Below are 12602 nucleotides of genomic sequence, written 5' to 3'. Positions count from 1 at the left end.
GATTTGGATTAGTGAATCATTAGTATTATACATATTTCAGTTTTGTGTACTAAGTAGTAAAAAAATGTTGACAAGGGACAACCATTATCATATTACATCAGCTATATATTTTTTTTTATTAAATTTTTTTATCTCTTCATATAGAATTATAATAACCAGATAATGAGAATAATTTCTCATGAGTTACTTATATGAATATTTTTGCAAAGAAAGACCTATTATTCAGTTCATCTTCAAAGTTTACTTTCATTGATTTTTAGGCACGGCATCCACTGCCATATCACATTACATTTGACTTGACTAATTGTCGCTAACAGGATTGAAAGGTCCCATTCTCATGCACCAGTACATCTATCTTGTAACTGATTTGTAACTATCACACAGCTTTATTATTTTAGTTTGTGTTGAATGTTGAGTATATTGATGTAGTTATAGTCACACATTGATAAAAACAAAAAGAAGTTTAAGAAAAATTATTGGACCCATCTTCTCTCAAATAAAAAATGTAAATAGAACAGCATTTATTGCAGCCATAGAAACTGAAATACATGTAGCAAATTAAACTTGTATAAGCAAGGATATTTTTCCACTTCCTCAACAGATTTTATTAGCTGAAGAGCTTTGCATAAAATTGATTTTAAGTTTTATAATTTATTTAATTATTTTATAAAGTTTTCTGTAATCATTTAACACATAAAAACCCAACAAAAGCTTTATATAAAAGCAAAAAACCAGTGAAACACTTATCTTTATCACATCATAGTTACTTTGAGACTACACAGATTGGTTATATAGCAGATCAAGATAGTGTTGCAGTTGTGATGGTGGGAAGTTTTTGCTTTGAATATAAAAGATATCCAATCCAAACATTACACAAGTGCAATATTTTTTTCAGTTATGTTGCAGTGAACAAAGGGCCTTATTGATAAGGTTTGTCCACATATGAATAGGGTCACTCATAAGTAACCTACTCTTAAGAACTATTTTTTTTCTTCTTTTTTTAACCTCCGGGACCACCATTAGGTATTATATACTTCAGAGGATGAGATGAATGACAATTTTTGTAGCGTGTGAAAATTTTATGCCTAACCAGGATTCAAACCTCCGGGTGAAAGGGCAAGATGCTACCACTTGCACCACAGAGGCCGGCATGTTTAAGAACTAGGATTATACAAGGAGCAGTTCATGAGACACGTAAAAGTTAAGAGCCAACCTGATCAAAAATATTCAGTATTTGTTCTGCCGCTAAACTCACTTAATAGTGAGTCAAAAAACTCAACTTCACTCCTGAATAAAAGCAGATCTATACAAAATTTATTCAGGTGTCTGCTAAAAAAATGTACTTTCTATAATATTGAACATATGTAATGTTTCAGTAATGTACAAAATTAACAAGATTAAAATAATTAGATAAATTGAAAATTAGAAATATTAATACCACTTTGTGAACGTCAGTTTTACTGAGAGGTCGTAGGAACTACTGAGAAGTGAAAATAATAAGTTCCAAATGAAATCTATACCGCTTTATTTTTCCATATTCTGTTATTTTGAAGTTAAGAAAACTAATGTAGTTGTAAGATTAAGTACTGTTGTACATGAAGCCAGAAAAAACACCAGATTTTTACATTCCACACATAGAATTTTTCCACTAAGTATATTCTTTTTTTTCTTACAAATTGTCATATTATTAATTTTAAGTATTTCAATTTAAATTTGCTTCTATTTTTACAGTTTAATAAATAAAATATTCCCTAAAAAACATGAGATCATCATATGATGTTACAAATTGTAATAGATATAAATCTCAACGTATTCCAAAAAATAATTCCAAAAATGCTGTTTCATCATCAGAGTTATCTTGATAACTTATATGTTCAGTTGAAAACATTCACTACTTCAGTAACATCTGCATGCATGTCAGAGTGATGTAGAAGATTAGCTCTTGCCTTCCCTTACATGTTAAATGTTCAAGGCCTGGCCATATTTGTTATATTTTAGCACTAATGGCTTTTTATTATTGAAAGAATGCCTATGACCAGAATCAATAAAGCTGCACAAAATATTTATAGTCCTCTAGCCCTCTCCATTGACCCTCTTTCCCTTTTCCTTATCCTTGTTCTCTTCTTCTCAGGAAAGCTATTATGAAAATTATGACATAAATCCTAGTTCATTAATGTAACAATAGTATAAAGATATACCATTGTACAGCAGCACTCTACAGTTCAGTAGTAATCTTGAATATTTTTTTTAAATGTATATCTTAAACTTTTGTGTTTATTGCAGGAATCTGATACTTTAGATACTAATGAATTACAAAGTTTGTCTAAAGTGCTTGATTTGCATAAAAATCTGGCACACCAAGCACATATTATCCATGAAAATGTGACAAAACATTCAGATAGTTATCATGATGCTGAAGTAAGTATTTTTATTAATATAAAATAATCATATTTTATTTTTTATTTAGACTGCATAATTACAAAACATTTATAACATTTTACATATAACAAGTTGAGTTCGGTGTATAATTTGAATAGAAATCCTATTTTGATACAACCCATTTTAAGAAAATTAATTGATATATTTTCATTAATAATTGTATCTTGTGTATTCAAACATTAACTGAAGTGTTACAGTTTACATTAAAGAAGGACAATTAATAATTCAACCACTTATATAATTAGAAAAAAGCATGTTTACCTGTTGAAGCTTTAGTTTAGTAATTATTTGTTCTTTATTCATAATAAGGTAACAATAAACTGATTTATTTATATAATTTTATTAATATGGAATAACCCTTTTTTTTTAAATAATGTTAATTTACTTCTCATTTCCCATTTACATATGTCACATTCTGTTACAGAAATAAGTTTATGAAATTTATGTGTAAATGATTAGAATTAAAATTGTTATTGTTGAAGTTGTTAATCATTTGTTAATATTTCTTATTTTTATTGAAAATATTGGTATAATTATTGAGATTTCAATGTCAAAAATTAAAAAGATTGTTGCAATTAAGAAGAAATGAGTAGAAAATAATATTACAATTATTTATAAATTTCCTGCCGAGTTCATATGGTCTCTATTTTATAGTAACAGTACATTTCATTATTTCTTAAGAAATTAGATATTTAACCTCGCTCTTGAGTAAAGGTATTTTGATATGAATTGCCAAATCCTACTGTACTACACTTAAAATTATGTTATGACAAAAAATAATAAAACAAGTATCTCAATTTACTGAAGTTATATTGAAAAAAAAAATAGATAAAAGGTATATAGTTTCAAGTAGCACATAATAAAAATAATGAAACCAAAAAAAATAAATGTTACTTTAAGGTAGCTCTCATAAAAAAAAACTCAACCTTGAAATAAAGGGTTTGAAGGTTAAGCGAAGATACTACCTGAGATAAGTAAACTTAGTAATTACATGCCAGGAAGACCAATCCCAAATGAAGAGAATTAGCAAAGATGAAGTTAATATTTGAGTTGTTACACTATGCATCGGGAATGCATTTGAACAGAAAATTTTTTTCCTGAAACTACTATTATAATAAACAAAATGTGTAACAGTATGTCTTTTGGAAAATAATTTTTTACATTATAAATTGCCTGTCTTATATGTTTTCAAGCATCCTTTTTCCCAAGGGTTGAATTAAGGAAGAGAATGAAAGTAAATGAATGCTGCCATAGAACCTGCTAATGAATTGTTAACAGTCGTAGCCTTATCTTCTTCTAATACTCTTGCACGTTTCAAAGAAGTTGCTGCAGATAATAACTTCTTGCCTGATATATTTGATTACACCACCCCAAAAATTGATTCAAATCCATATTTCATATCAAGGCCTATAAAAACTGACAGCATTATCTCTTTCAATCCTGGGCTGCATCCACCCAACCATATGCCCTGTAGCTAATGATATTATAAATATGTAAATTATATATACATGAAATAAAGATTAAATAAAATTAAATATGAGTAATGTTTGCAGACATGTTTGACAAACTGTTGCTACTGATTTACGCATGCCCATGTCCCTGTCCTGTGCATACCTTCTACAAATGAATAAATCTCTTGCATCACTGCATCCTGATTTAATCCGTAGGTTGCTAGATCTTCTAATGCTATGGGGCATCAGGTGGGACAGTTGCGACTTTGCTGTAAGCAAGTAACCAGAGCAGACTGGGATTACCAGATGATGTCAGGAGTTACTAATAATTCATACTTGACTTCGCTGACATTAACAAATCAATTGTAAATGTTATTTATATAATTTAACCAACACAAAGATATACCTGCTCCAGATAGAAAATCAGTTTGTACATTTGGTAGCAATTTTATTCAGAACTGCAATTGACATAGCGGTGTCAGTTTCACAGGCCTTGCTACAAAAAAAAAACAGATTTTTTCAGTTTTCAGGGTGATGTACCTAAATATCTCAGGCAGCAAGACATCAGATGTAGCATCTTCTTCCAAAAATGCTAGTGTAAAAAAAGAACATAAGAATGTGACTGTCAAGATTTCATCAGCAGGTTCTGCAGTAACATTCATTATCATCCAATAAGTAATTTTAAAAAGGGAGAATTAGTGTTTAGTCACAGATTAATGTGGAGTTGTGGATATCGATTTGTTCATATAGAAACTACATTCAAAGCGGCATCTACGAATTGGATGTGGTAACAACACCTTACCTGTAAACATAATTCCTTTTTCAAAAGCTGAATTTAATGACTTGCCTATAAGTAATGAAATAAAATGAGTAACAACAGTGTGTATGCTTGGTTTTTGGCTACAATTTATTGCCAATTTGGACTAAATAATAAGTATCAAGGAATAAATCTAAATTACAGTTACTCTGCAAATAATCCTATAATTTATTTCCTTCATATCCAAATTTTGATTATGAGTGGTATGGGGAGATTGCAATTGATGATAGAAGTTCCTTGAGTCTTCAGCAATCAGTTACCACTAAATCAGTATTACATTGAAAATTATGAAATAAAACTTGTCAATATTCTTTACCAAACATAATGAAAGACATACATTTGTGCAGTCTACATAATGGAATGTTGCATATTCCAATATCATATAATCTATGAAATCTTATCGTTCGTTCAGGAAGGATAATAGTTATATACAGTTTGGAGTTAAAAATAATTATAGATGTGATTTAACACAAATCATCAGCTAAAAATTGACTTCAAATTTCTAATCCAAAAATTGTAAATGTTTAGACCAGGGGTGTCAAACTCGCGGCCCGAGATGAACATTTTTGCGGCCCAGTCAATATATCCGACGCAAAGTAAAAATAAAATAGAAATGTGAATTAGAAATGAAACCAGCATATAAAATTATAATATACTTTATTTATAAACTATACGGATCATTTTAAATTGTACGCGCGAAAATGTAAAATTCTAATTGGCTGAAATGGAGTCCGTTTCACACTAAGCTATCAACGGCAAACTGCTACGCATCAGCTGATACAGTTAACCTAATAAGACGTTGTTATACATACGTTATCGTACAAGTGGTTATGGTGATTGCTTAATTTATATTACACATATTGATTTGTGCAGTTATTCTCTGCTTGGTAAGTTAATATTCAAGACAAAACATTGATATTGTAATAAAAATGTTTTATTATTTTCTGTTAACAATGCTTATTTATTTCAGCATTTGTATTCAGTATGTCTATATCGAAGCCAAGTAGTAGTAAAACTAAACGAAAAATCACCAACAAACATTGAATATTCCAAGTAAAATAGGAATTGGAATATTTTTGCTGTGAAGTAAATGGTAAAATAATATGTTTGATTTGCAATAGTACCATTAATGTACCGAAATTATATAATATTAAACGTTATTACGAAAAACATCAATCAAAGTATGATAATTACGAAAGATTAATGAGACAAGAGAAGTTGAAAGAGCTCAAGTTCGGTATGAAAAAACAACAGTCAATATTTAGTAAAGTATTGCAAGAAAATGAAAAGGCAATACATACAAGTTACGTCTTGTCCGAGTTAATAGCTAAACACTCGAAGCCTTTTACTGAAGGTGATTTCATCAAGAAATTTCTAATTAAAGCTGCAGAAATTGTTTGTCCTGAAAATTCAAAGGCTTTTCAAACAATTTCTTTGTCTCAAAATACAGTTGCGGAAAGAATTACCTTCTTGGCCGCCAATTTAAGTAATCAGATCAAAGCAAAATCATCTAATTTTGAAAGTTTTTCCATCGCCTGTGATGAGAGTACAGACATTGGCGGCATAGCTAAATTAGCTGTGTTTCTTCGTGTTTGCGACAAGGATTTAACCATTTTTGAGGAATTATTGGAGCTAATACTGATGCATGGTACTATTACAGGACATGATATATTTAATAGTGTTTTTGAACTTCTGCAAAAACACAATCTACCTCTGTCAAAATTAAATTCTTTAGCTACAGATGGTGCTCCTTCCATGACCGGAAAAAACAACGGCTTCGTAGCATTACTACAACAAAAACTTAGTGAAATTCACGGTTTAAAAATTCATACGCATTGCATTATACATCAAGAAGTACCATGCACGAAGGTAATCAAAATGGAGAATGTTTTGTCATATATAAAAAAAGTTATAAATTTTATAAGATCTCGAAGCTTAAATCAACGACAATTCACTGCTTTCTTAAGTGAATTAGAGATAGTACATATTCAGGTTTATCCTACTATAGTGAGGTACGTTGGTTATCTTGCTCCAAGGTTCTCAAACAATTCTGGGATTTGAAAGAAGAAATATGTAAGTTTTACAAACTAAAAATGTAGAAAGATGTAAAAATGAAATTGAGATATTAACCACTATTATGAAGGAAAGGAGCGATACATAATATGCTCAGGATATCTCAAGATAAATGGAAAATATTCAATTGAATTACGATTTCCCAAAGAAGAAAATATTATCAGTCATCCTTCATGAAAGCAAGATATAAAAAAATCTTACCTCTTTCTCTTGCCATTTGTAAAGTGTTCAAATGATTTTTATTTCAAAATTATATTCAGAAAAGAGCAAGCTACATATAAAACTTTTGTAAATCTAACCTGATTAGTTATCATGATTTTAAAAGCATGCTTTATATTTATTCACAGTAAATATTATTAATATTAGGTCCTTTTAATAAAATATTTAAACTGGATTTTAATGGAGCATTTTATATAATACTGAATAAAGTGAATGTAGAAATATAACAATTTATTACTGTATATTTTGCTTCAGAAGTATTATTAAATGTTTATAAAAATTACCACTCATTAATGTACAGATTATACAGGGTTATCATAAAAGAATGGTGCGGTTTTGAACATGGTTTAAATTAAAACAGAATTACTTACAGTTTATGTTTTTTATTTTTCAAATTTGTCGTCTCAAACATTTTTTTACATAATTAATAAATTTTGTATGTGCGCCCTTAGTCGCTCGATAGATGTCCAAACGATACTCAACTTCTCTCCAAACATTAGTTAACTTTTCTTCGTTAATGGTTGTCATTGCTTCATTAATCCTGTTTTTTAAGTGGTTTAGGTCGCGAATTTTTGTGCTTAAACAACGCTTTTGATGTACCCCCACAAAAAAAAATCTCAAGGTGTCAGGTCTGGACTCCTTGGAGGCCAAAGTATGGATCCTCGTCGGCCTATCCGTCGATCTCCAAATTTTTCATTCAAAGCGTGTCCGTAACCAATATTGAAGTGCAGGGGAGCACCATCTGGTTGGAAATGAAGTTGATGAATGTTTTCGAGTTCATCCAGCTGAGGAAAGCAAACATGTCAAGATACACAACTCCATTAATTGTTTTTTCAGCAAAGAAGAAAGTCCCTATTACACGATTTTTCATCACACCACACCAAACATTAACTTTAGGCAATCGCATTGTTTCTCAATAATTGCATGTGGGTTTTCAGAGCCCCATATTCGTGAATTGTGCCTGTTAACACATCCATTCACATGGAATGTAGCTTCGTCTGTAAAAATTATATCATCTAAAAATGATTAGTTTTCACTTATTCTGTCCAACATTTCAACAGCGAAATTGTAACGTTTTACACCATCATCGGATTTCAATTCCTGCAGTATTTGGATTTTATAAGCGTGTAATTTCAGTTTTTTATGAAAAACTTTGTGAACTGTTGATTTTAGAATACCTAATTCGACGCTTCGATGGGGGATAGACTTCCCAGGACTTCTAATTACCTTCTAATTACGAATTAATTTTAGGTCAACCGTTTCATCTGGTATGCTTGGTCTGCCGGTTGATTTCTGTTTCTTAACTGATCCAGTTTCTTCTAATTGTGTGAACCAACGTGTTATGTTATTTTTGTGTGGTGGATCTCTTCCGAATTCACGTCGAAACGCACGTTGAACTAAAATTACGGATTTTAATTCAGCCATCAATAAAACACACTTTGCTTTGTCCGAGAACATAGTAACTCACTAAACTTACTGCAACAACAATACAAGAACTGACATTGTGGTTACAACTGCTGATAAACAAACTTTTGGGTTGGAAGCTTTCAGGGATACCAATATAACATCTAGAAATTTCCCTACAATCTTCCTATGAATTACTGAAACCGCACCATTCTTTTATGATAACCTGTATATAAAACTGCAAATCAGTAGTATTTCTTACATTAATTGATAATTTAATATAAACTAAAAAAGTGGTTAACTAATAAAATATGCAAAGGATTAATGAGTTACAATAATTAAAATGTATCTTCTTTTTAAGTTGGGAATGGAACATTCAAGTTAATTTGTAAACTTTGAAAATATTATCTGTTTTATATCTATAGTTTTTTATCCATATTGTTATTATTATCTTTTATGACTACATAGTATCGCTTTAGTCAGTTCGTTATGCAAGTCTCTTCGATAGGACTCTTTGGGCCATGCAGTCCTCCAAATACTTTTTTACACGTTTCGATCTTTGTGCCCTTTCTACTGTTGAAAATGTTTGTGTCATGAGTTTTTTCGTGTGAGTGTGAAGTGAGTGTTTTTGTTATTGATTTTCTTGTCTAATTTTATCTTATCTGTGATATCTACTGGTGTAACATCAGTTTCCTTCCGATCCTCTCGTATTTCTTTGATCCATCTGCATCCTGTCTTGGTATTCTTTGTGTCAAGATTGTTCTGTACTAACTGTCTCAGAAGTCTTGAATCTTGCATCCTCGTGATATGTCCAAAGAATCCTAGTCTCCTCTTGCACGTGATATCAGTGATGGGTTCTAACTCTGTTGGGTACAATCCACCACTGCCTGTCTTTTTGGTACTTTTTATTGATGCAGGTTCTTTTGATTTTTTGGAGTCATATAAAAAAAGACAGGCAGAAAAGCCTGCCTGTCTTTTTTTGAGCTTTCTCAAATAATTTAGAGAAAGCTCTAAATTAATAGAGCTTTCTTTAAAAGCTCTATTAATTTTATAGAGATTTTTTTCTATAGATGTGTGGTGTGTGTATCACTATTCTGTAATTCTGATATTGCTAAAAATATTACTGAAAGGAGAGAAGTTCATAACATCCTAGGAAATACATTATCATAAAATGACTGCTAGCAACAAGTTTTTTTAACCTTTTGTCAACTTGTTCAAATAGGTTATATTGCCCAAAAAATTTAGCTTTTAAGGAATTTGATTGTACCTTGATTATATATTTTTAAAAACTCACTGTTATGTGGAAGTTAAAATTTATGCGAATCTCTTTTTGTGTACTGTTTGAAAGTTGGTTGATTCTAAATCAGCTAACCTTGGTATTCCTTAAAAATATAGCTTAGATTTTTGGAAAGTTTTGAAAATTTTCATGTGATTAACATTTTAAATGGAATTTTTTTTTAGGTTTCATCCTTCATTGAAAAAACATTTGTTCACAAACATGCTGATACAATTCGTCATCTATCTGGTCACGTCAATAATCTGTTCAACATGTCTAAATCTAACAATAAGGAGGAAGTTGGTCTTGCTCTATATTTGTTCGACGAGTATCTGCAGAAAGTAGCATAATATTTTTACTTAATTAATGTACATTAAGCATTCATACTTGTAATATTCATTGTTTTTATTAAATATTGCGACTTCATGTCCATTAAAATAATAATTTAAATTTACCTAAGTTGGAACAGAATGTTAATTTAAATTTTTATTTCAGTGGGTATGCAAGCAACAATATTTAAATGTTTATATTTGATAATATAGTATGATTTTTGATAATGTGTATAAATTCTGTAGCTCATTAAAAAACTGTTTTTTTTTTTAAATCATCTAATTATAAATAGTTAATAAAATTCTTAAATAATATCAATAAAATGTGGTTAAATCAATTTAACCACAGGATGTTTTCTATAATAAGTATCAGCCGTGTAATTAAAAAAAAACTGTTACTGGTTTTTCATTTATTCACTTGGTTTGAAAAAAAAATAAAGAAGATTAAAAAATGTAGGAACAAATTTGTTAGAAATAATTTCCTTCATTTTGTCAGTTTGTATACTAACACAGAGATTTGCAAGAAAAGCTAAGTAAGATATGCAGTTTGTTGAAAAAAACATAGTACAGGATGATAGTTGCATCACAGTTATCATCTTTAATAAAGATCAAATTCTTTGATTGGGGTTGTGAATAATGCCACTGTAATGGATGTGTACTCTAGTCCATCTAAACTTAAACATGTTGTTCACCTATAATACGACAATCATATTTTGCATTTATTATGTCTTACAGCATAGCTGGGGAGAGGATGCTTTCTGATTTCAATATTAATTTATTATTAAACAGATTAAGTATTCAATTAACTTTTTTTTATATAGGTTGTGGGAATTATTCAAAGAATTTATCACTGGGAATAAAGGTATTAGGTATCAAGTCATTGTTGTGTTGTAATTTTTATCGGACAATTATTTATAAGATTATATAATAGTAGTTTTTCTCTCCATACCTTGAGACTCAGAAACAATAGCAATCATTTTTTTAGGTAAACAGTAAATTATGTTTTTCTCATGTTTTCTAAAAACAGTTATATTTACAATTTTTATTATCAATAACTCCCTAGAAATGGATTGAAGATTCAGTCTTACCTTATACTTCAAAAAACATTTTGCTAAGTTTGATTGTATTACGGAAATGTAAGCTTAGAGATTATCTGCATTTAATTCTGAACTGTAGTTGATTAACAAAAGCATAAATATTTTAATCTGTAGAGAGGGGATAATACTTTCACTGCTGACCCTCAGTGAATGCATGATCTATCATTATTGGTGAAGGTCAGCCTATCACTTTTGCTTTTTATATAAAGTGATATTCCTTAAGTCTATAGTGCCTTTCCTTTGCTTTATTGTTTATGGTTTTTTAAATTTTCAACCTGTGATAATTTTTCCTTTTTTTCAAAGAGATGAATTGTTTTTATTATAATTTTATATTTATTAATTTATGTATCTTTTTAGCTTTGGTTTTTATATTCATGTGTTGAAATCTCTTGTATAAAGTAATAAGTTTAGAACTGACAAAAGAATTTTTTTTTTAATTTTACTAAACCATTTTCACCCCAGGTTTTTTGCTCTTGTCTATTTACTCATTATAAATGTGATATATGTTTGTTATACTTTGTTTATATAATCATTTATAATAAATGATTATATTTTCTTTTCCAAAATGGACCCTTGTTGCGTAGTGAAAATAAATATTATTTTTACATTCTTTCAAGAAAGTTAATGTAATTTTTATTTTCGAAGATAAATTTTGCTGAGTGACTAAAAGAGTAAAGTTTTTTTTTCAGAAGAGAACTGAAATTATTTTTCACTCAATGATTTTATGACAGTTCACTGTCATTCACTAAATCATCATAAACTAGAAAAAAATTATTTAACATTCTATTATTTAAAGGTAATTCATATTAATGTATTAAAATGAACGAGAAATGCCAAAAATTACACTATTAGATATCTCAAGTTATAGAAAAACCTCAAAAATCAATAATAAATTGGATTCATTGTTATAACATATATTGTATTATAATAAAATAATATGTAATAGTACGATAAGTAGCAGAAATTATGCAACTGGTTTAGCAGTAATGATTATTAAATTTAGAGTTTAATAATAATTAGCTCTATTATTAACCCTCTAACCTTCTTTCTCCTGGACACTACAGACTCTGTTGTCTACTTTTATGCACTTGCAAATTAAATATTCTCCTTTTGACCGACATACTTTTCAGTATTTAAATAATATCTTAAAGGTTTTCATATTTAGTATTAATGTGCTGGGATAAGACATTAATTAGTAAACTGTAAACAGTTTTCCTTACCCAATATATATTTACAGGGTTATAGTTATAAAAGTTAATTATGATTTAATGTTAAAAAAGAAATTAATAATGTATATATTTGACATATCTAGCCATAAATAAATATGGATGTGATTTACTATTTAGATAAAGCCCAAACAATAAAGATAAAAATTAAATAATTAATTTTTATAAACGACATGTTGAATAAATGTAATAAATTAGATAACATTTCCACTTATATATATATATATATAATTTTTTTATCTAAAATATTCCTTCAATAACTAAATACAGT

The 12602-nt window shown here is 29.1% G+C and overlaps 1 protein-coding gene across 1 annotated transcript in view; it reads left to right on the top strand.

Annotated features, from left to right (window-relative positions):
• Positions 1-12121, top strand: part of Fer2LCH (ferritin 2 light chain) — a 29920-nt gene extending 17799 nt beyond the window's left edge. The window contains exons 5-6 of the mRNA XM_075367346.1: positions 2284-2418; positions 9865-12121. Of these exons, the coding sequence (XP_075223461.1) occupies positions 2284-2418; positions 9865-10029 (300 nt within the window). The 3' untranslated portion in view covers positions 10030-12121. The remainder of the gene's footprint in view (positions 1-2283; positions 2419-9864) is intronic.
• Positions 12122-12602: the final 481 nt, after the last annotated feature.

Source organism: Lycorma delicatula, chromosome 5 (assembly GCF_047948215.1).
Source record: "Lycorma delicatula isolate Av1 chromosome 5, ASM4794821v1, whole genome shotgun sequence".
Classification (NCBI taxonomy): Eukaryota; Metazoa; Arthropoda; class Insecta; order Hemiptera; family Fulgoridae; genus Lycorma; species Lycorma delicatula.
The sequence above is the reverse complement of the archived record's forward strand: the minus strand, read 5'-3'. Positions and strand labels throughout refer to the sequence as shown.